At 37.0% G+C, this 25,279-nt stretch overlaps 2 protein-coding genes across 4 annotated transcripts; one reads left to right on the top strand and one right to left on the bottom strand.

Moving 5' to 3' along the window:
- Positions 1-1,125: 1,125 nt before the first annotated feature.
- On the top strand, positions 1,126-11,015 carry LOC139969767 (vesicle transport protein GOT1B-like). Its single transcript, XM_071975015.1, has 5 exons — positions 1,126-1,283; positions 2,064-2,155; positions 3,632-3,810; positions 4,830-4,911; positions 7,557-11,015. Exons 1-5 carry the CDS (start codon positions 1,259-1,261, stop codon positions 7,593-7,595), a joined length of 417 nt encoding a protein of 138 aa, XP_071831116.1. The 5' UTR covers positions 1,126-1,258; the 3' UTR covers positions 7,596-11,015.
- Positions 11,016-25,279, bottom strand: LOC139969766 (DNA damage-regulated autophagy modulator protein 2-like). 3 transcript variants are annotated; one of them, XM_071975014.1, is made up of 7 exons: positions 25,074-25,279; positions 20,441-20,538; positions 19,401-19,522; positions 17,686-17,822; positions 16,541-16,730; positions 15,706-15,752; positions 11,016-14,293 (listed from the first exon to the last, which is right to left on the bottom strand). In XM_071975014.1, exons 2-7 carry the CDS (start codon positions 20,512-20,514, stop codon positions 14,201-14,203), a joined length of 663 nt encoding a protein of 220 aa, XP_071831115.1. In that variant the 5' UTR covers positions 20,515-20,538; positions 25,074-25,279; the 3' UTR covers positions 11,016-14,200. The 3 variants fall into 3 exon arrangements, with proteins under 3 accessions (XP_071831115.1, XP_071831114.1, XP_071831113.1); XM_071975013.1 differs by having other exon boundaries at positions 25,057-25,279; XM_071975012.1 differs by having other exon boundaries at positions 24,783-25,276.

The following is a 25,279-nucleotide window of genomic DNA, read 5'->3' on the forward strand; positions in this document are numbered from 1 at the left end:
CTGCCACCCGCCCCTCCCCATGTGCACTTTAAAATGAGGGAACATGATTCTTTATTCATATTTTCTTGGGCAACTTCCATATCTTTCTGAACCTCCTAACAGTCCCCGGGCCCTTTCACCCCATCTCATCAGGCTTCCTGGATGAAAATATATTAATATTTAAACTTTTTGAAAATACCAGGTCATACTGCAGGCCTACAAGAAATCATAAGGCCTAATACGATGTAATTTACTACTGGATTCCCACAGTAATCATGAAATCCACCAGGAGGTTTTTCATGTAAAACTAAATAATTTAAGTTCAATTTGTGGGACACAAAAAATTAAAATATGTATATTAGCTTAATCGGTGAATTACTTCGCTAGTTAGGAGCATCTTAAGGTTGCAACCACATACATATATGGAAAGAACTCAATGTACTGTGTTGTGAATATACATAGAATATGGTCAGACCGATGGCTTAAAGTTTATTGAAGTGGGGGCGCACTCTTAATTCATACAAAAGAACTATTTGATTGCTCCTCGTATTGAAGTGTTACGGTATTAACCGTTTAATTCGATGGACAAATGGCGTTTCCCATTGTTGTATTGTGTATTATTTATTCATTTACAAAATTTTGAAGTTTTTACTAGCCTTTAGTAGTTCTTAAAAGAAAGAAAAACTAAAGGAATCATGCATATTAATGTTGCCAGGTACCTTATAACTTTCTTTTAATAATTGACGAGTATTGAAAGTACGGATTTCTTTTGCGATTTTTGGGTGATAGAATTAGCTGCAAACAAAATTTTGCTAAAAACAAGGAAAATAGAAGAGAAAGAGGGGAAATTCCTTACTCTTTATCAATGTTTCTTATCGACAGCTGTTTTGAAATGGAACATTGGAATCACAAACACCTGTCACGGGAACAGCGAGCAGATATTAAAATATCATCTCCTTGATTGGAACGTATCAAGAAAAGAAGTCCCCAAAGCATGTTCGCATATTTAACAAAACCACGTTCATCAAATTATTCTATGATATGATAATTATACATGGGAAAAGCCATGGGGCCCCGTGACAGTACCCATGATTTTCTGGTTTGAGAGTCATATAGCACTTGTGTATCTTGCCTTTACGTATGTATAGTCGATGAATTTACAAATGTGCACCCATGATTATTCACTTTTGACGTGTTCCAAAATTTGTCAACACAGCAACATACAAAGACTAGTATGATACATTACTTTTCGGTATAAGATTCACTAGCAAATCCAAACATGATTGAGGTCACAGATACCCAGAGTAAGTACTTTCTAGTTCTCTTCGTTCATGATAATAGTTTTTCCAAATTGCCATATTGTACCATAAATGTTGACCTTCACATTAAGCACATATGTAAAATGCAAGTACCGGTTTTGCGAATCACTACCAAAGCTGTGGAAACTTAGGCTCAATCAGAGACCTATTGTTTTACTGTCATACATTCCGAATCATTAATGATTAAATCACCGTAGGGAAGTATTTTCTTTTTGCAGAGTTACTGAAATGTATGCAAAATAGTTGGCCAGGCTATACTGGAAACCACATATTTTAATTTCTAAGGCAAGGGTAAACAATGACTTGTTTCTAAGTTTGTCCTGCAATCTAGGCATAGAGCGTAGTTACCTGTTACTGAAATTTACAGCCACTATTGTTAAGTGTGGGCCTAGCCCATAAAGCCAAATGATTCATGACGTATAGTTTGAGCTTCTTAGGCAGAAATATTAAAATGTATTTTAAAATGCTATGAGAATACTTACAACACATTTCCTTATTCAAATGGCTGTTTGGCCATGATGAAGAGCTGCTTTCTAAACTCTTCAAGTGGCACCAATAGGTTAGTTAAGACATGTGTCCCCATTCACTCGAAGGCCATTCTGCCAGGCACAGAATGTTTTGTCAGTCAGCTCACAATTAGGACCTTTGTAATAAGTTTTATTCTTTCTAATTTTTAAGGTTGTATAATTTGGTAAAAAAAAAAAATTTTGAATGGCTTTTAGTTTTGATGTATTTAATAATTTTTTGATTTTCTTCCCTCTTCAGAAATTGGAATTGGTCTGGCAGCTTTTGGGGGCTTTTTCTTATTTCTTGGAGTAGTGTTATTATTTGACAGGGGTTTGTTAGCAATTGGAAATGTGAGTAACATTGTGGCCATTCATAACGATCTACTTTGTTGAGATTACTGGTACAGATTACAGGTAGTCAGTATATGCCCCAAATTATAGCACACTATAATTGTTAGAAGTTTTCAAAAAGTACTTTCCTGGAGGTCTTTACTCTCCAAATTGTTCTCATACATTTTTAAGGAATACACATGATGATTGAATGTCCCAGTTAGGTAAAATTTCCTTGAAGGTTGTAATAAAGACAGTTTAAGAATTTTGACCGAAGGTGACCATATCTAGCATATTTGGGGCCAATACAGCATACCCGTTGGAAACAACACAATTTATTCCTTCTTTGATGACATCATATACATTAAGAAAAAATTCAGGAGAAACCATGGTGGACTGTATTCTCCTGGACTCAGACTAGGTGAACTTAGGTTTTGGCTTGATTTAGAATCTTATGCTTTTGTTTTGGACTGGGACACTCAGCCTTAGTGGACAGCGAAATTGCGATGTAAGAAATTGGTTTTGGACCTGAAACTGAACCTGAACACTGACAGCGGACTTGACAACAAACTCTCCCCAGCTGGGTTTGTAAATTCGACAAAAATTGTATAAACACATTTTTTTGTCATACAAATGGTAACTGTTCATATTAAATAGCGCTGTCTTGAATCTGTTGTTTGGCTTTATAGGCATCTAGCTGCAAGTTTAATTAAACCAGTGTATGACCTTATGTACCATTTCTCTGACTGCTGTATGCTAGTTGAAAGCTGCTGGTTCTGATTACTCACTTTTAAGCTTATATCCAGCTTGAAAAAAGTTTGACATTCACTTTTCAAGAGATGTTTAAAATCTTGAGAAAATCTGTTGCTTTCCTCATAATAACACTCTTTCATAGCAGACATACCTTGCCTGCCTTACTTACCATCATAAATGACATTATTAATTTCGTTAACCATAATGGATGAGCACATGGCTAATTGCTAATATTTGGACGTAGAAGAAAAACTCATAATAGGCCACAAACAAGTGTTTTTGTGATATCACAAAATCAATGAGTTATGTCGACATAAGTATGGCTTCCCTTTTTATTTTTCAAGACCAGCATACATGTTATTACATATTGACATTTTAATGATGAACACAAAACAAGACACTTTACAAATGACAGCAAAATCAGTTTTTATAATGAATTGCAAAGTGTTCCGCATATTTTGCTAGCCAAAAAATTGAAAATTAATACTCTTTATTTTGCTGGCAACAAAAGAAAGGCTACTTTGGAACCAGTTATGGAACCAGAGATTGGCGTGACTTGTCGTACGATATAGAACGGCAACGTCGTATTCGATATTGAAAATCTTATCTCGCAACAACCCTACAGTTACCAAGAGAACATTGCTCCAGTAACATGATAATAATTAATTACTTTCAAGAGGTACTTCAAACAATTTTTAATCAAAGCAATAAATTACAACTTCTCTTTCTCTTCTTCTTTGGTAGATTCTCTTCATTTCAGGGTTGGCATTTGTAATTGGCTTAGAGAGGACATTCAGATTTTTCTTTCAAGCACATAAAATTAAAGCCACAGTCTTTTTCTTTGGCGGAATCATCGTGGTACTCGTCGGTTGGCCGATGGTCGGAATGTTGGTAGAAACATACGGATTCTTCCTATTATTCAGGTAAGTCGTAGAGAAAAGGTAATCGTGCGTTCCTTGTTAGAATCACGCACTCTTCTCTCGTCACTCTAATCTTGAATGTATCACAGAGAGATATTCTGATGGATTGTTCTTTCACATTCCAGTTTCTCAGGTTACTTAAAGGCATTGAAGACTCGCCCCAAACCGCGTGCGGCTATCTGAAAAAGTTAACTTTCTGTTGCTTGCAAGTGATGTTTGTTCGTGTTGCTACAAAATGCAGACAGTAAATGAAACGTGATACCTTAATTGTTATCTTTAGCTCGACCTGAGATGTCCATCGCTGCATCGTTTGTATACTGTGCTGTGGGTATTGACCGCAGCTGTATGTACTGACTGTACACTAGTGTCTAATTACCGAAGGAAGCAAGCTGTGTGTGTATTTTCTGGGATCGATGGTGGTGTTTAACACTTCTGTTACACCTCATTGGAAACTAGGTCAAATTACCGGCATTAGACGATTCTTTTTGTGCGAGTCTTCACACCCTTAAACTATTATTTAAATAGTCAACAAAGGACTGACCGGGAAACCATTGAACAAATGGGAAAAATAGCAAAGACATTTATGGCTGGACCGAGATTCGAACCTGTGACATCTGGGCACCTTATATTTTTCCATACCCATTAACCCATAGAAATTTCAGCTTGGTCAGTGAGAGCTCATAGTGTTGCATCACTGAATCCAAGCCTTCCTTAACCTACCAGGAGATTTACTGCTGTGCTCTTTGAAGCCAATAAAAGTGGTAAAAAAAGGTTGCCTCAATGGTCCCAATTTTTGCACCACATGTACTCCCATTAATGCACTTCAGCAATCAGCATCCATTCCTCAAGAAGAGCATAATCATGTTATATTAACCAGTAAACTTATCTGAAAAGATTTTCCTAGTGTTGCTTTTTGACAAATTCTCCTGGGCCAATTTATATCGTCTCCCTGTTGGGGGTATGCCATCTACAATGAAGGAAAGTCTTATTTTTAATGCATCTTCTTTGGTTTATTTCCACAGAGGCTTCTTTCCAGTTGCTATTAATTTTTTAAGAAGGGTACCGGTGATAGGAACAATTTTAAATTTACCAGGAATAAGTGGGGTAAGTTAAAACCATATTCATAAACCAAATGTCCATTTTGAAATGATTTTGCATGGTATGGTTTGGAAGGTTTAGAATGCATTTGCCATTTAGCGGTAGCTATGCTTAGATTTTAGGGTGTATGCTTTTATTTACTATGAATTTAAATTACTTACAACAGTCATTTGAAGTTGAAAAGAATCTGAGGTTTTAGGTAATTGTTATCTTTTGGGTTGTTGTCCATCATGGTAAGTTTTTTTTTTATTGTTTTGTCTTTTTTTCATTTCTTTTTTTTTATCTATATCTTCCTTCTTGAAGTTTTTCCCAAATTCATCCAACAACACAACCTAAGCAAAGCCTAACTGCCTAAGTGTAAGTGTTTTACCAGAATATGAAAAAGAATAGTTTAGAATGTTTTCATTTTATTCCGCAAGTAACTCAAAGAAAGGCTTCAAAAAACACTGCACCAGACTGTTTGCATATCTGATTTTACAAGTTGATAGAAAATAGCCATTGCGTATTACCTTGACCACCAGTAAATTTTTAGTTGTAGGAATATGGTTGTGACTTCACAGACGCACGTTTTGTCCGGACTGTCCAATATATTTGCAAAGGTTCTGCCTTTTCGTAGTGTTATCATATTTCAGACCATTTACTAACATACATGTTTTGCCAAATTAATAAATACATCACTGTGGTTTGTAATACAATTATTGTAGGAGTCATACAGGTACAATGAACTTTGTTAAGAGCATTACTGATGCTAAGAGCTAAATGAATGATCCACACAAATGAGGGCGCTCTCATCATACTTCAAGTGAGTTATTCCTGATTTGTGACCTGAGCCAATGCTTGGTACAAAGATTGGACCAAACCAATATTGTTGTAGTCAGTTTTTATTTAGTCTGCAGTCTGAGACGTCTGGATAGGCAGGAAGCTTTTTGGGAGCCTTTTGTGAAAGCATAGTTTAAAACCTATAAGTAAAGCACATACAGAATGCATCTGTTCGGTGTTCTAGTGGATATGCAGTCTAACTGAGGGGTGCAGCTGTGGTTTATGGAAGCAGTGAATCTATGACATCACAACCATGTTTATAATGTTAAACATTTACATTGGTATGTGAGTACATGCTTGGGTGTAGTGTAGTGTTGTAGTATATCAAGTTATCTGCAGGAAGCATGAAGATACCTCTGAACTATTCTTTTTAGAGTCCTTTCTGTAGTTTTGTGTAACACCTTTATCAGTTGTCCCTTTTAAGCTGAACTAAAGCATGATGGACCAGCTTCTGCACCAGTTCCTGTCAATATTTGTATAACGGTCACTTTAGGCTGACCGTTTGTCTTCGTATGTCCTTGTTCAGAGAAAGAAAGAAAGAATATAAATGGCAACATTTCTATTGTCATTCTAGTTTTCATGAAATTCATTTTTCAAATGGGCTTCATATTCTTTGTACTTCTCCTTTAAGGTTAAAATTGATGATTAAATTGGTTCTTCAGTGCTGGCCTAAATCTCAATGTTTATCCTATGTTTTGTCAATTCTAATAACTCAACCCAAAGCATGTTCTGTTTGATTCATAGGGACAACAGAGCACTATTGATGACATTTAACACCATTAGTTCTTTATTAAATTCTCAATGCATTGAAAACCTGTTATATGAGGGCATAAAAGTACAGTATTATGCAATACCAATTGAGTTTTGTGTTGCATCTGGAGAACTAATCTAATGGTCTGTAAGTTAGACTAGTATTCCAGTCACTTTAATTGATGAACCACATATGTTTAAAGGTGATATAGAAATACAAATATTCTGAGAATTATGAACCAACCTGGACTGACTTTGCCTAAAGCCATTCTTTAAAGGGTATCCATTAATGTACATATATAATATGGCTTGGTCAGGTGCCAAAAAAAATGCATCTTTTAAAAACCTGCAGTTAAATCTACTTGTTATATATAAATTAAGTAATTACTACAGATTAATATTTATCCAGAACTGGATTGTAATGCTTGTATGAGTGCTTGCTTTTTGCCTTGAAATAGAGAAATAAAATTTCATTTTATTGTATTTTGTTTTGTTTAAGCTGCTAATTTTGTTTGTAATGTAGCATTTTTCAATCTTTATTTTCCACTGAAAATAATGCAAACGTGACGCATGAGAAGTATTCTTGGTTTGTTGCACTAAATGAACCTCAATGCATTTTGATGCCTCGCAGTGGACTGTTTCTTTGGAAAAAAATTTGTCAGCACTTATTTTAGACCTGCAATGCCTGCATCTATAGCCAATTCCTAATATTGTTTACATATAGCAATTAGGGCAGAATTTGTAGTTGTCAAGAATGGGCAAGGCTAATCACCACTTAACATGCCCATTTATGGGAAAGAATACATTTGTTATTGCATTTGTTTGGAATATATGAGAATAGCTTCAAATAGCTCAAAAACAAGGATTGCCCTAGTTTGCTAACTTTCACAAGAAAGTGTGTTCTCTTGTCACAGTATATCTTTCATGTGCCATTTGGAATAGTCGTAGGTCGAATATTTTGATTTTTTTTTTCATTTTAAGAATTAACAGACTGCCAACAAATCTGTGCTGTGCAATTCTATTTCCATGGCAACAGCTGTTTCCATCAATCTCCGCTTTTCCTCTCTGTTTCTTCGTTTCAGTTTGTCGCCCGATTTGAAGATACTCATCAGATGGTTTAACCTTCCAGTCAGGGTCAGAGGTCAAGTCACTGGACATTTCCTGGTGCACTCGCAAGAAGAGAAGGGACATCTTGTTTGCTCAAAGAAGTTTTACTCTTCAACCTGTTGTAGTGTATAGCTGTACAGAGAGTAAGGAGATATTTCTCTGTTCCCATCTCTCTCCGGGAAATGACTTTCGGGTTCCCAAAGCCTCTTGTTAAATTTGTATTTTGCATCGTATTGCTTCACATCTTGGTGATACCATCTAGGGGTGTCAGTAGCGAGGGTCGGGACCCGACGACATGCACGAGACTGGGGCCATTTATTCAAGTCATCTTTTTTTTTGGTCTCATGTATTTTTTTAATTGATTCATACAATAATCTTCATCCTCATATTTTCCGGTGCCCATAATTGACCCACGGGCGCCAAAGGCTTAAGCCCCCCCTCTCCTCTAGCCAGGCCTGATACGGTTCTCAAGAAAGAGAAGGCACATGCAAACATCTGTTATTTCTAGCTTGCCGGCTTGGCAGCAGGAAAGCAAAACATGTTGTAGCTCGTCAAGAAAACCGAATAAGGGTGAAATATCGACTGGGAGGTGCATGCATGACGATGTATTTAAACATGATCCAAAGAAGGTGCGTTTAGGGACGTCATTTGGTTCTTTGTAAGAGTTGATCAAATTCTTTATCATTTTCTCTGTAAATCTTACCCAAAAAATAATGATTGACTTTTTCAGAGAAATGATGATTTTGGAAACTCTCAAAACTGAAGTGGGAAGCATCAATTTTTCACCATTTATTTTCATGAAACATTAACTTTAATCAAACCTGTTGTGGTGGAGCCAAAAAGTAGAAAAAATTAAACACATTCTGGTTTCTTGTACTTATCTGGAATTATATCATTTTTACCCTTTTTGTTTTGTTAACAATGCCTTTGAAAATGATCATACTACTCTCAATTTTCCCTTTTCATGAAATTCACCTTCATGTTTGGTTTTTTTCTCCAAAATTTGTTGTTTATTCTACAAAATTGTAGTTCTCTTTCTTTTCTTTCTTATCAAATTCAACTTGAATAAATCTTCTTGTCAACGAAGGTAGTACATGTGGCACGACCACCACCCCGCACCCCCCCCCCACCCATTCACATTTGCCTGGCATTTGTCTAAATTTCTCTGCACAATAACTAACAATGATAAACATAAGACATTCAAAAGTAAAAAGTACAACAAAGCATTCCTTTTATGCACTCTGTGTACCTAGAGAGCAATACAATTTATTTCCTGTTTTTTTTCACTGGCAAGGTTTGACCTCATTTTTCGAGCATTTGTTGTGGAAATCATTGTAAGAATTTTATTCCCTTGAGGGCCTGTGCTTCTTACGAACAATCACTTTTTTCCCCTCCTTCATTTTTCAAGTCTTTGTAAATGAAATTCTGTATGCATTTTCTAAAGAATAAAACTATTTCATTGAATAGGTTTTGGCCTATGGGGGGAGAGAGTTAATCTCGCGTGAAACAATGCATGGTGTTCTTTTCATAACTGAGGCCCTTTGAGAAAATATATGTCCGAGGGAAATCTGAGGAGAAGTATGATGACTTTTCTTAGACTTTAGAAGAAAGATAAAAAAAAAATGCTAACACAGATCCTACCACAATCAGACTGTTAGACCTTGATCTAGCTGAAGATTTATCAAAAGAGATTTCTGTAGTTAAAAACTGAAATAAAAGGGGTAAGATCTTACTTAATACAGTAGTGTTTTTAGGTGGAACACTCATTTGGAAATTGTGTCACAGTAAATGTACCTTTTGTCCATTCTGGGTGGGGAAAAAACCTAGATGAAAAGAACATTTCACTGAGGAATAAAATGGTAGAGATTATTCTTAAAATGAAATTATTAGTGAATCTTTATGATAATATAGCATTGAAGTGAATGGCTAAAGTTCATTTCTCTGGGGGATGGGGGGGGGGTGTATCTTCTTCTGCCTTGGTTATGAATCTAAAACGTTTGTGATATATTGTTGATGGTAAGTTCCATTTCAATACATTTATCGTTCTGCTTCTTTGTGTTGGGAGAGGGTGGTGGGGGGGGGTGTTAAATTGTTCAAAACGTATATCAAATATGTAAAAGGGAGATTTCATGGTAGTTCAATTTATTGGCAAAGAAAAAACAAAGAATGATAGGAAGATGCTTACATATTGTATAAGTAAATGAATAACAGAAAACTTGACTGAGAAATATTAGACAATGAAAAAAAGAGCAAAGTAATTTATGGTTAGAATGGGGTTGGAATGAGTGACCTCTGGATTAAAAGGTTTTCATTGTGTGGCTAAGAAACCTGTGACTTCATATTTGTCGAAGTTGGTAGGTGATGTAATAATATTTATCTTGAGTGCATGGTTAACAACAAGATTATATATATTTATTTTAAAACTCATTTACTCATGACAGTATTTTGTCACGTTCCATTGTAACTGATGTCGGCAAAAATTTTATATTGACGTATCGCGCATGTTGAACTGGTAGTAGTATTTTTCGACGACCTTGCAGTTTCCTGACGTCACAAATCTCTCGTCGTTAATTGGTGCTTTGCTATAGTAGTAAAAGAACCACGCGGTAGGAGTCGTTCGCTCGAATGCTTTCGATCATAGCAATTGATGATCGTCAAACGTTGTTGTTACACGTCGAATGTTGAAACGCGGTTCATTCTTAATGTGAACAGTTGCCGTAATTATGTTGTAATATTATGCCGTTATGACAAAGACCGGCAACTAGTTAGTGTTCGGTAATATCATGTACTACTACCGTTGAGTTAACTGGTAAGACATTAATCAGCCCTTCGTGTCTGCTTTTTCGAAAACAATTGGAACTGAACATGGTAGGGTGGGGGGTGGGAGTGGTTCAGGTTGGCAATTTGGTTTCACTCCTCCGCCTCTATTGTTTACTAGACAATAAAAACAAACGTGCGAAGTCTATCATCTTATACGGCAGTTGTGTGTGGCCTTGTTATAATGAATAACGTAATATAGTGATATAATGTCAAAGGTCATTTGGGAATAAACTTCCAAACTTGGTAACATGTATGATACTGAAAACTACAACGATTCAATTCTACCTTCCCAAAATGACGTCACCAAATTGAAGAACTTTGAGTTAATAGTATGAGTATTAATATTTATGATGATTATATTGCACCAGCGATACGTGAGTTTTGAAAGGAGACGGGGTAGGGGGTTGGGAGGGGTGGGTGGAGATATGGTACCAAACGTCAGATCAGTGGTGCAGGGTGTTTCTCTTTAAATGTAAAATTTATCATTTTATCCTGAGTATTTTGTTGTGTCAGTGAAATGTTTTTTTTTTTTGTGTTCAGGACTGAACTGTAAAACATTCGTTTCTTGTTTAAGAGAAACGGGGAGAAAGAAAGAAAGTAAGTAAAACAATTAATTACTTTGTTTCGCCATTGTTTTGTTTTTGTCAATATAAAAAAGAAATTGCATTGCATAGTATAAAATGACCAAAACCATAATACATATTGTGTAAATTAGATACCAATATATATATTAGCACGTTCACTTGCTAAATCTTTGGAAATTATTCGTGATGATAAATGTAATATTAAGAAAGGTAACTACGGAAGAAAGCATAGTAATATATTTACAATACCCTGTGACACTGTACCAGAATATTTCCGAAACTCTTAGTACGTTTGACCCCTCCCCCACTCTCGATCTCAAGGCCACCCCCCCAAGGGAACTTTGGTTGTGTTGATAACTACCACATAATTATACCATTTGTTTCTACAACAATTTCTCTGGTCTAAAATGGTATGTTAATTTGTGTATGGAAACTCAGGACCGTTATACCCTCTCCCCCTAAATTTCCCCTCCCCTAAATTAATATCTGAAGTTTGCATATCTAGGTGACCCCCCCCCCCCTTCCCTCCCCTCCAAGAAAACAGAACAACACTTGAAATAATCTTTCTCGCTGTTCGTCACAAGTTATACAATTGTATGAACAATGAAACCGAAAGGGAGACACCGGAGAGGCGGGGCAGGTTAATATCGAGAATGTTTTGATGCAACAAATCTATGTTGCCGCCTCCATACTCTAGGTGTTGTGAACATTATCGAGCTAAAATTAGATATTTTCAATTTCGCTTTCTTCATAGAATCATATATAGGTACAAATATGCATTTACTTTCCGCGAAGAAAAGTAGAGTCCTTTGTATAGCTTTTGTAAAGCTTAAGTCGAAAATTTAGACCATTGATTTGGAGTATAACCTTTTATCTGAGTAATATCACTTTGGGAGACAATTTTTCCTCTCCAAGAGGAATTTTTTCTTCTTCTTTGGCTATAACTTAATAGCCAACCACCCCTTGAACTTTATCATCCTCCTCCACTGTCACTAATTGGTTAACTTTTCTTAGTTGTCGGATAGATAAATCTAAGCCAAATGTTCATCAGTTTTACAATAAATTGAAATTTATCATGAAGGTAAAAAGTTATATTTGCTCTAAGAAAACCACATCTCGTAAACGTATTAAAAAATAAGCTGCAATTTGTACATTGCCTGTCTTTTAGATTAAATTTAGAGCATTAATTTGTATTTCGTCGCACATTCTCGTTTCGTTACTGATATTATTTTTCTGTTTATATTTTCATTGAGTTTAGTTGAATAAATGATTGGGAGGGGGGGGGGGAGGGGGATCGTACTAAAAAGTTGTTAAAAGTAGGAGAACACAATTCAGCTTGATTCAGTGATAGTCATTTTTCGAATTTGGAATTTAATAGCTTTTGCTTGAATTTGAAGCATTAATGAAGCATTGTTTTAACTTTGAAGAGCCATTGAGGATAATCGTGATATGTTTAGTGTACATGAAGCTAACTCATGTGACTCAGTTCACTACATTATAATCTACTCTTAGTTCATATTTACTTCTCATTCACCCAGATGTCATCGAGCAAGAAGCATGATACATCCTTCGTTGGAATATTGCCTTGCTCGGCTTACATGTCTCAACGACCCAGCAGGTCACTCGGGTGCTAACAATTTCAAAATTGTCACATTGCAACTTTAATTATTGTAGCCAAGTTAATATATAGCTGAAAATTTGGGGTTACAGTGTAATCTCGTTGTGTGTAGCACTATACAAATCTGAGTGCTTCCTCTTTCACCCTTTCTCCCCCCCCCTTTTTCTTTGTTGTTGCATAATTTCCGCTAATTAGTTTCGCATTTGACAAGCACTTTTGTTTATCAGTATTCAGTTCACTGATAGCGCCCTGACTTTATTTGGTATCACACGACTAAAAGCAAAGACGTTGACACAGTCCAGTTAACTATTTCTTTCGCCAGTTAAAAAAAAAACATTATAAAAATCGTACAGGCGTCCTTGTGACGTAGAAGGGGGTAGGGAGGAAAAAAGGTTCCATTCAAGTCTGACTTGAAATCGGCGTTGTCGGCTAAGTCTATTTAAAACCAATTTTAAAATCTTAAAGAAGATATGAAAGAAAGAAAAATAGTAACTTTGAAAGGTCATCAGTAACCCTCTCCCCCACCCCACCCCCCCACCTCCACCCGCCATTAAATTTCCAGCAGGAAGAAAACTGCTTATATTTACCCTATAGATGTTTCGCAGACATCGAGGGATGCGAAACTAGGGAAAGACAAAACCCTGTAAGGTTGGCAGTGGTACCTATAATTGACAATGGTTGATCATTAATTTTAATATTGAGCATATTTCTTTGGAGGGGAAGAGGAGCTAGAAGGGGATGGGCTGGGCAGTACAGATGACATTGACAGGTGGGTAGGAAGGCTTCCAATAACTGGGGGGGGCACAACATCAGAGGGGCACTTTCTCATTCCATAACCACCACTGGTTATACTATAAGCCGATAAACACCGGCCAAATCACTTAAATATATACGATGTGTTAGTATGCTATCAATACTTTATATATATATTGTTTATTGTTAACCGTGCTACAAAAAGATATGGGATGCCACTTTAAAAATAGCATGTACAGACTAAAAATAAATAATTAAAATAAAATATTATAATCAATAAAGGCTTAAGATATCCAAAAGACAGTTCTTCATCAAAGGGGCACATTTTATTTGCCAGTAAGGCACATTTGCTATTTTGGAGGAAAAAAGTGGAGGGGGGGGGGGCACGTGCCCACAGTGCCCGGCTCCTACCCCCTAGACTTTGAGATACCGTTACTAGTAATTAAAACTATCAAAGTATATAGTACTAGAAAATAAGTAAATGAAAATATCATACAACAACAACAACAAGTCATGCAAGTAACCGCCGTCCTACATGAATCTGATAAATACGAAATATGGAGTACTTGAGTAAAAACCAACCAGCATGTAAACGTGTGAGGTTGAATTGGAGAGGGTTGGGGGTGGGGGTAGGGCGTTGGTTTGCTGGGTTCTAGATGACCGTGAGAAGGGAGAACAACAGGTTCACCAGGGTAAAGTAATTTATAGTACACCGAGTGGAAAACTCGTTATACAATACGACCAAAACAATTATCTATATTTGGACTGGGTTTTTTTACTCGCCTTCTCGGAACCGTATCACGTGATCTCTAAACTCAGTATGCAAATATAATATGTATGGTGCTCAAAAATTGGAATATTCAAACTCAAGGGTCAAAAAGAAACCTATGATTATGAGTACGAGCAACCACTCACAAAGGGCGCTAATCTTGATCATCTGTGGAAGAAGAAAAAAAAACAAAGGAAAAAACGAAATCAAAATTGCAAGTGTTGAAAGCGAAACAAGATTTGTATTATTCTTTACGCAAATATCCGTTATAATAATGTTTGTGTATGTCATAGAAGAGTGTATTACACAGAAGTACAACGAAAAACAAACCTTACCTCATTAACAACTTTCTATACATATGATATATGTCAGACATGTTTACATTCAACTCATAGTGTTCGTATGCATGTAAGTGAGAAAAAAAAATGTCAGCATGTCATTCCAACTTATCCGCACACAAATTTCCTTAAGTAAAAAACAAACAGATTTACACAAACCTAAGTCACAAATATTCTAAAGGTATGTATAAGTGACAACAGTTTTGCATATACAACTCAAAGCTAAAAGTTCACAGCAGATGATGACTATAATTTCTGTATATGAAATGTTGTTTACGTCCCAAATATATTAGAAATGCAAGTCTTTACGATTTCATAATATTAGTCATGAATATGAATATGTAAGCAAGCGGTTCTCCATTGTAAATTTAAAAAAAAAAAAAATTGCGAGTGAAGATTATTTTCATGGTATAGTAACAATACACATATAGCTCGTCAACAAAAGTCACCATTATATTTGTAACACAACTATCTATGCAATATATATAGCTCAAGAAACGTATCTATGTGCAGACTGTTTAAAGTATTATGGTACACGACTCCCAAAAACGAGAGCCACCGGAAAAACTTTCACTTGGTCACGGGATATTGCCAGATGTAGAATAATTTATATAAAGTTTTCGCAGCTGCATGCCGTTGAAGATTAACTAAGTGATAAAGTTATTTCGTTTTAAAGTACGTATAGTCCAAGCTAGTTTTCATGCATTTCTGGGGATCAGTTCTGAGGTGTGCAGATCAGGTTGGGGTGTGGCTTAGTCCTATTTGAAGGTTCGGGTCGTGGGCCTAAAACTTTGCGGATAGAAACCTTAGAACTATCTGCAGTGTACAAATGACCACTGCCAGTTGTTAAGTAGAAACTATCTTTAACACTGTTCGCTTGTATATGTCTGTAGTCACAGGTGTTTCAAGCAGACAATTGTAGAAATCATTCGTTCTAAACCTGTCTGCATACCGTAGATACAAACGCAAACATGTTCACTAAAACTTCATACATGAGAAATGGCCTCAGCTTCAACATCATCGGGCTGAGATCAGAAAAAGTTTGTTTTTTCTCTGTTCGAGATGGCACAAGCAGGCTTATTCTGACTAACAAGACAGTATGTTAAGAGTCAGTAAAATGTTGACTCACTCGTTCGGCTCTTACAGTCTCCAAAGTTTCAACAAACTTTAGAGAACCAAAAAAAAAAGCGTCATTTGTTTTGATTATATTTTTCGAGATGCACGCTAATATTGTATACTTACTGCTTTTTGCGGTTTGTGACGACCAAAGTACCAAAACAATATGTATCCTGAAACACAAGAAACGAATAGAGAGAAAAGAAGAAGTAAATAACAAACAAACAAAAATAATTATTATATTTGTATCATGGTTGTTGTTGGGGGAGCATACGTAACGTTACCAGTATCACATTTTGGACCGAAAGTTGGGGATCTGGGTCCCGCCGGCAGTGGCGCAGCTAGAGGTTTTGGCACCCGGGTGCAAGAGTAGAAAATTGCGCCCCCACCCCCACAATACTGAAAGAAAACTAAATTGTGCGCGAAGCGAGCGAAAATTGTTGGTTATATTTTTTTGGGCAAGTCGTTACAGCCCCCCCCCCCCAAAAAAAAATATCCTACGCCTATGATATTTCCACCTTTTGAAATCTACTGCCTTGGAACTGTATGGGCTACTGAAATATCCGAAATTTCCGTGACATGTAGTCATTACAGAATACAGAACAGAATATAAAAAAAGAAGAGAAAAAACGGTCGAAATGGACTGAAAAGAAATCACAATCTATAAATTTGCTAACAAAAACAACAACATTTAGTTCAGATTCTTATTAGTAACTGGAAAATATTACTGTCTGACGATATACATCAATTCGTCATGTTTTTCTCAAAAGTGATAATTTTTTACTCTCATTCTCCCATTTCAGCGCCCCCCCCCGAACCCGGTGCCCGGGCACGTGCCCTCTCTTGACACCCCCCCCCCTTCCTTAGCTGCGTCACTGTCTGCAGGGTTACGAGGGTCATTTACGCATTCTCCACCTTCACCTCAAGAAAGTGAAGAGGACCCTGGATCTTCATGACTTACCAAGTAATACAAAGACAAACAGAACCAGGAAAAGGCATCTGAGGGCGAATGGTACCCACTTGTCATCGTTCTTGGAGGCCTCTTTGTAAGCAAACCAGGACAAGATACCACAATAGACCAGGGAACCACCAAAGAACATTATGGCTCCACCACAATGGATAAAGAATGGTATCTTGTTTTTCTTAATGGCCTGTTTATAACAACAAGACAAGATGTAAATTGGGTTATACCCACATGATATATACACAAAGTATAGTGAAACTGGTCTATTACATTAAGAATGTGTATATGGCATAGAACCTTATCAATTCTTCTATGGTATATCGAAACAAAACTTGGGAAATCCATTTGAAGACTGTTAGAAAACTTCTTGTAAATGAAACGCCGTGTTAGATACTATAGTCAGAGGGTGTCTTGTTTCTAGGATCGAAACGCCAGGTCCACTTTTTTTTAAGAAAGGAGGAGGACGGGGATGAGGGGGGCGTGAGAGGGGTATAGGGTAGGGGATACTACGAGGAACATCTTTTTAAGATGAATATGATACGGTAGGTAGTAGGGCAGGACTGCAGAAGGGTAAAAGTGTGTGTTTATGGGTGGTTAATTGGCCAGTGACTACTTGTGACAAGAAGACCGGTTTCTACAAAGGCGGGAATGTAGTTCGGCAGGAGATGGGGGGGGGGGGGGGAGAGAGAGAGCTTTGTATGGGCGAGGGATATGAATGGATAACGCAGTAATGACAGGTGTGTGACTGAGAGGACGGTTGGGTGGATGGATGGATGGGTGTGAATCGGGTACAACAGGGGGGGGGGGAGGGAAGGATTTGTGGAAGGAAGGGAGGCTGGGTGGTTAGATGGGAATATGGCTGGATCGATGTGTATACATATATAGGCAGATGCATGTATAGATTAAAAAATGAATGACTAGTGGGTGATCGAGTGGGCGGGTGGGTGGGTGGGTCGAGGGATGGATGTATGGATGAGTGGATATGCTGATGAATGGATGATTGCATGGATGGATGTTTGGCCACTCAACTTTGATTTACACAGACAACACACCCTACCAAAAGTTTTGATCACTTGGAATAAAAAACAAAATAAAAATTTAAATTTAAATCATTTACCACCTTCTCTGCACGAAATACTCACTGGAAAATTGGCCATTATAAAAAGCCCAAGACAGGCTAAGGCCCCACACCAGAAGCTGACCTCATCGAGGTGACCGCTACGTTGTCCTCGTAGCTGCTTGTATATATCGTTCTGTTGTTCTCTGACATTCAGGAACACTGGTGTAGAAACAGAGGATAACATGAAAGTCAAGTGAAAGACTAAAACTCTGTATAGAATCCTTCTGTAGAAACAGATCGCTTTATATACGAGAGTAATGTTTGCTGTGGCGTCGCCAGGGGGTGGCCTGGGAGGGCACGTGCCCTGGGTGGCTTTTTTCCACTTTTTTAACATGTGCATCGATTTTTTTACATGTATCAATCATAAAACAGCAATCTAAGATACCATCCAAGTTTCACCCTGCCAAGAGCGTTAATTAGCGAGTAATTAACGATTTATGTCGATAAATGAGAAGAGTGTCCTCGACAAATTTCACAGTTAAAATTAATCGCATACAATTCCGCCAAACCCACTAGTTTGAATTCAACCAATCAGAGATGCAGGTTTAGTTATGAGCCGTTGCTAAAAATAGATTCAAGACTTCGCGTTGGTTGTACCAGGGAGTTGTTATGCAACTCCCTGGTACAACTGCCATATAGACTGTACACAAATCAAGCGTGGTGTTATATTACGTATCTGTCAATGACGTTCGTAGAGTTTAAATATTCATATTATGGGCGAGGTTTATTAGGTTCCCAACGGAAAATATCTTGGAGAACAACAAAGTTGAAAGTTGCAAATTTTTCGACTTTTATGCCACCATTTGAAGTAAAATATAAATAGATTAGCTAGTTATGTATGTCGTTATAGCAAAGTGGAATCAGTGAGGTTGAGAAAAATCGTAGAAAAGGACGCAAAATGCTGCTTTAAGATAACAAGGTATCACATTTCATTACTGCATTTGTAGCGACAAGAGAAAAACTTCACTTTCAAGCGGTTGGGCGAGTCTTCAATTTAGTTGTTAAGAAGTAAAAAACCAAACCTGGCTTGTGCATGCTAGATGGTTGAATGTGCTGTTTTTTGGAAATAAAATTTCCTGATTATAACATGCACTTACTAACTTGCTCATATCTTTATATTAATGTACTATGATTCAAAGATATGGGTTGCCTTCATTATTATTAGAATTTAAAACTTGCTAAAAGTTTCCAAAAGCCGAATACATTGTTGCATATAGGTTCTGACCGGCCGCTTTATGTCATGACCAATTAGGGCAAGTAACGCTGTCTCAGCGAGGAAGAATGCCAATAGGGAGTGGCAGTAAACTGTGCGCTGATGTTTCAGCACAAGTGACCATAAGTTTTACTTTCTAGCATATTTGACGGCTTCAGGCCTACTGATGACTCTGCGTGTGTCACGTGGCCTGAATTTTCAATCGCCATGTTAGCAGGAATCGTTTCAGTGGTCTGACTTCTGTAGAAGATCCTGTCAGGGTCGAATCGTCAGGCCCTGTAATATTTATTTATTTACTTACACAGTCTTCTCTTCTTTTTTATACAGGAATGATACTCTATCCCCCCCCCCCCCCCCTTCTCACTCTCTCTAGAGTTGGAATATTAATAGGGTATTTGGAATGCTTACTACAGCACGTGTCTTGTTTGTTTTCCTCTTCCACAATTAGTTATAGAATGTAGGCTAAGCCTTATTCTTTATGATTATGATTTCCACGGTAGGCTATATACAGCGCCCAAACTTACATAGCAACGCAACAACGTTGAAAAGCGCGGTAAAGATGCATCGCTCTGGGTCGTCTGCACCAATTTCGTGTATGTACGGGAACCAGGCTCTCACGTGACCACAGCACACACCGATAATGTACCTGCAAATTTCGAATGGATTATAGCAAACAATGCTTAAGTACATATTCAGCAGTTCATCACATCATATAGGTTATCACATATGCCTATCAGGAAATACACGTATTTCATTTCATGGGAAACTAATTCAATGTCACCCATATGGTATTAGCATGGAGGTAAAAACAGACTGTTTTTACCTCTATGGTATTAGCAACTGTATATGAAAACAGACAAAACTTTAATACACGATATTGTGCCCGGCGTCAAGTTGTCAGCGAAATTAAAAGCAAGTAGAGCGATAACCACTTAATGACCCTTGATAAAGGCCTGTAAAACTATTTAGTAGGCCTATAGGCCTATCTAATTTAGTAATATCAGTACAGTGATATAGGCCTAAATCACACAACATGCAACTTAGGCCTACTGACAAGCGCAAATGCGTAGAATGTGTGTTACTGTAGAAGTTTAAAATATATGTGGGCGTTGCCATATAGATTAGTCGAATTTTGCCTCCAGCCTTGGCCTAGTACAAAACTTGGCTCTTAAACAACACATTTAACAGGAAGTGAATGTCCCTTGCAATTGTCTGTTTTGACTATCAGCCTCCATAGTAACATAACATACCTTCATTGTTGAACAAAACATAACATCATTTTTTAAGCTGGTCACGAAGTATTAGTATTCTGGCATTTTATACATTATGTCATATCATATGTATCGTTCAATACTTTAATATACCAATGTGTCATGATCAAACATGAAATAATTCCTCCCAATATCTCAACATCAAGCCAGAAAAACATTAAGATATATTGAAATTTTCCCTTATTTGTCAATGTGATACATTTAAAGCTCCGTAATTATAAAAAGCCCTTTGGTTGAATTTTTCTGAACTCTTTTCTTTGCACAATAAAATGTATAAAATGGTATATTCTTACGGTATGAAAAGAGCCGCTAACAGGAAAATGGCAGCTGTGATCGGTGACCACGTAAAGTCAATACTGATAGCCATAATGGGTCAAACTTGATTTAATCTCTGCAAGAGAGAAAAGTGAGAAATATTTTAGAAAGAATGATATTATCATTAATAAACAAGAACATTTCGCAGAATGGGACTATACATAAAACCAATGCATGACATTCCATGTAGGCCCTATAGTAACGGATATCAGAATTTATACTTTACTGTGTTTTTTTTGGCTGCTTCCTCGCATGCATAGAAGGAAACAATTTGGAGCTGATATAAAAATCCATAGCATAATATGTATAGTTTGTTGCTATAGTAACATTAGTCATGGATCTGCCAGGAAATTGCAAAAATAAAATTGAAACTTGAAAGGATGTTTATATCGTTTGGTCTACAATTTTACCACACCCTATACCTAGCAGTACTAGAAATAAGTCTGAAATTAATTAACACAAAACAAAAGACTCCCTCGCGGTTTTTGTTTCACCGAATAATTAGTAGAGTAATAATTAATCATTCCGTTCGATCCTCAACAATTTCTTTGTCGCCTCACCCCCTCCCCCACCCACCCACCCCAATACACATAGGCTACGCCTAGTTTAAAATACTCATGTAAAACCCAAAATTGAAAATTATCGAAATTTTTTATTTTCACTTCATTATTTCGAATGAAACGTGACTGGTAAAATTCTATAGGTATAGCCTATATACTGAGATACATTTTCGCGGGACTTAAGTTAGTTAGACTAGTATACCCAAATTGCATACTCATGACCAATTAGCATATGCTAAAAGTTGCTAGAAGGTTTCAAATGTACCTTTCTTGAGGCTATTATGACCCTTACAATAAGTCCCAACCATGAAGACAAGTCAATATATATAGTGCATGTGGCTAACAACATGATGCATTATACTTGAAATTAGAAGAACGGGTGACCATTATCTGATGTTCTAGCATATTTGGGCGTGGGCCCCGGGGGTGTGGGGGCGGTCAATGCTGATAACCTTTACACATGACGAAGATTCGGTTCTTTTGTCAGGTTTAGGCAGTAACCTTACTGATGGGTGTGTGAATAGTATTACGACAATTGGTAACCTAAGCAACGGTCTAAATAAACCAAAACAAACTAAACAATGCAACACCTGTGTATACCGACAGTTGCAGATAAATAAATAATCTTTCCATCTAAAGTGAAAATAATTAGCCTCCTTTTGAAAAAGTCTCCATTTGAAAAAAAAAGTGCATTTAACAATAAAGTAATTTATATATCTTCAGAGGGTAAATATGTATGTTTATGTATACGATTACTCATCAATGAGTTTAAATGTTTATTAAAAGCACTTAAATCACTATGAAGCATAATTTCAGTTTTAGTAGTATGCCGATGAAAGCCAAACAATATGAATGTTTTCTATGTGAATATATACAAAGTTCATTCTGAAATCATCATGCAGTAAGGGTAACAATTGTATTTTACTATGTATGTGATTCAATGATGTATCATTTTATTAGAGTGAGAAAGGAGGAGTGAACTTTGGTAAAAACAAAATCAATGTTTTTTTGCACTAGTAATGAAATTGCTAGTTTAATTAAACATGCCAAGACATATGACGTAATATATGCAAATGTGGGAAAAGTATATTTTGTAGACCCATTTTCCCCCCTTTTCAACATTTCATAACAAACACAGGCAACCATCTTCGATCCCCACCTCACCCACCCTAACCTCTACCGCCATAACATCTTTGCCCCCCCCCCCTCTTCGTATTTTTTGAACTAATAATTTACAAGGTATTTTTTATCACCTTTCATTACCTGATTTACAGCCTACAAATCTCACAGAATGCACCATTTCACTTACAAACATTTGACTTTCTGAGAGAGGAATCCCTTCATAAGCATCGACTGCAAGCCCCCCCCCCCCCACTGGCTACCCGTCCCCTCCATTCTTAAATTCTGGATTAGCCTCTGACAAGATTTGGATAAGTAACGGACGTAATCTTGATATGTTTCACGGGATCAAGACCCATACAGAGCCCGAGACACATGTCGTCACTGGGCTCCGAGTTTGCAGTCTTCAATTTTCCTTAATTTAATGAGGAAAATCAGAATACTTTATCACGTTAATACTTGACCATGCAGGGTTTCTCATAATTACCCTCCCTCCCCATTCATTTTGGCAGTGGTATAGTAACGTTCTTTGCATCTTTTTCCATCGTACAAATTATGTCTTTCATCGAAAAAGTCTATGAGTTTGGAACTATCACAAGTTTAATACAGCGATATATGAGAAAGGAAAAAGAGGCCATACCAAAAATGTTTTGTAAACTCGAATTCATAGGGATATTGTCCAGTAATAATATTATCTGTATAGAAGTATAGGCTATATCTATATCTATCTATCAATATATATTTATATATATATATATATATATATATATATATATATATATATATATATATATATATATATATATATATATATATATATATATAGTAGTTATTGTAGCAGGACCTTACATTTAGACCTGAATGAGTATCTTCCAAGACCCCCTACATTAGTATACTAATAAATGACATCGATGTGCATGATTTTCGAATGTTAAAATCCATAAACTTGATCGAAATCAACTCATTAAAGCTGTTTTCAATATAGTATTTGCAACAGATCAAGTCTCATTTAAGATGCAATCATTCACAGTGTTTTCTTTTATATGTCTTCCTCAAGAAAAGTGCACGTAATCCTTTGATTAAAATTGATTGCGGAAGTAACTAAATTGAGGCTAATGAGAACAATTTGCTTTCCCGCCAAAAACAATAACCCGCGTACGTATCTTCCCCCTTGTTAGCCTATGTCAACAAGGAAGCGACGCACATTATGCAAAGTTTCAAGTTTCATGTAGACAACTATACTTTCTCAAGGTTGTGTTGATGAAAGATAATGCTATAGTTGCAATCACACGTCCTGAGCTGATCAAGAAGTTTTATAAAGGAGGGAGTGGGGTGACCCTGCGATAGTTTAAGACGACTTCTAATAAGCGGTCTGGGAATGTCCATCTCCCCCCCCCCCCCTCAAAACTTTTGATATATATTGAGTAGGTCACCTCTTCGTGATTCTTTCATATTTCCTTAATTGGGCTATATTATGAAAATGAGAATAGAGTATTCTTTATCCCATGCATATTTTCATGTGCACCCTGTATATATTTCTCTGATCCATTATTTGATATATGACCCCTCCCCCTCCCCCCTTGATGTACCTATGACCCAGTCGTGTCCCTCCCTCTCCCTCAATACTGAAACGCTGGTGAGCTTTATCAGCATATCTCAAATTGAAACAAAATAAACAATGATAACTCAAATTCAAGGAATTTCATTGAAATTTGAGTCGTGGTTGTAGTTGGTTGTGCAGAGGAGGAGGGGAAGGGGTGGGGGTGGGGTGGGTGGGTGTTGGACTAGGGTTCAATGACAAGCAATGGATTATTAACTATTCAACGTTTTAAATTTATGTTACTTCTTGAGTTGGACCACCCATTTCGTATAGATGAGTTCAAACGATGAGTCTATAGATACAAGCTTGCTACCTTTTTTACTCTCTGCTCTGTGTTAATCGTGTTGGTGGTAATTTGGATTCCAGTGGCGTTAATAAAACTTTGATTTCGATAGGGAGACGAGAGAGACATAGAAAGGGCAAGGGGGGGGGGGACGGGAAGAAAATGGGGATTGTACTCACCAACAAGAAGAACAGCCCAATAATGCTTTTTAAGAACCATTGATAAATTTGCAAAGACACATTCAGTTCTTCATCTGTTCTAAAATATTCGAGAACACCCCCCCTCCCCTGCGCCCCCTCATCGCCCTCAACTAAACTTTTCTTATGCTATACTCGTAGTTGTTGTTATAGTCTTCACGTGACATTTAAAACGCACACCAAACCATACCACTCCGATGTGGTCACTGACAGACTCACAGCTGAATTAATTAAGTTGACCAATTATTCACGGAAGCAATATAGGCCCGTTGTATTTGCCAAGGCTTGCCCGGATAAGGTCGACATCTGTTGTTTACGGTACTCATTCCATTCTAATGTCTTGGCTACATACATAAGGAACCTACTAGCAGCTAGTTAGATGAGGTTATATACTATAACATAGTGTCCCATGCAGAGCCGGAAATTCACTGTAGTAATTGTAGTATACTGTAGTATGTTGTAAAACATAAATATCTATATAAAGAAAGTTGACAACACTAACAAATATGATATATATGTTAATATATGTAAATAGGCAAATATTAAATTGAACACTCTTACCGATGATATTCCACAAAATGATAATTAGATATGGGTGATGATGACTAAGCGCCAAGACCTGCAGTGCAGCTTTCAAAATGTATACAAAGAACGTGTGTATAGCTTGTCGTCTGCGGTGGATTTGTCTGAAGTTCCGCTGCAATAAAGGCACTATACTCACTACAGGTTCGGTTGTACACCTGACAGCAATTGTGCGTTGAATATAGTACTCCCCGGTTGGATAACAGGTATACGTAGAACAGGATAAGTGAGGGAACATCTACAGGAACTTAAGACGATTCTATACATTACCAGTTAAAGCTATTGCCCACATATACGTCCGGAAGCCTCCTAGGGAAACCGCTGGGAGTTCACAACTTCCTGAATATCAAAGCCGAAATGATAATGACATTCAGTCTGCATGATTTATAGACCTTGACTGGCTAGCTCTTCGATTAACATATTTCGTATAAGAAGCGTCTGCAAGCATGGTTATGGTGTAAAGCATACAATGCGAT

The sequence above is a fragment of the Apostichopus japonicus genome, chromosome 7 (assembly GCF_037975245.1).
Source record: "Apostichopus japonicus isolate 1M-3 chromosome 7, ASM3797524v1, whole genome shotgun sequence".
Taxonomy (NCBI): Eukaryota; Metazoa; Echinodermata; class Holothuroidea; order Aspidochirotida; family Stichopodidae; genus Apostichopus; species Apostichopus japonicus.

Bases quoted from the DNA above. Each gene is read 5' to 3' on its own strand.
- LOC139969767 (XM_071975015.1), top strand. From the start codon at position 1,259: ATGATTGAGGTCACAGATACCCAGA. The intron at 3,811-4,829 runs GTAAGTCGTAGA...TTATTTCCACAG, and splicing joins GGATTCTTCCTATTATTCAG to AGGCTTCTTTCCAGTTGCTA. The intron at 4,912-7,556 runs GTAAGTTAAAAC...TCTTCGTTTCAG, and splicing joins ATTTACCAGGAATAAGTGGG to TTTGTCGCCCGATTTGAAGA.
- LOC139969766 (XM_071975014.1), bottom strand. From the start codon at position 20,514: ATGGCTATCAGTATTGACTTTACGTGGTCACCGATCACAGCTGCCATT. The intron at 16,731-17,685 runs GTGAGTATTTCG...TGTTATAAACAG, and splicing joins TTATAATGGCCAATTTTCCA to GCCATTAAGAAAAACAAGAT. The intron at 15,753-16,540 runs GTAAGTCATGAA...CTTGTGTTTCAG, and splicing joins GTTTGTCTTTGTATTACTTG to GATACATATTGTTTTGGTAC.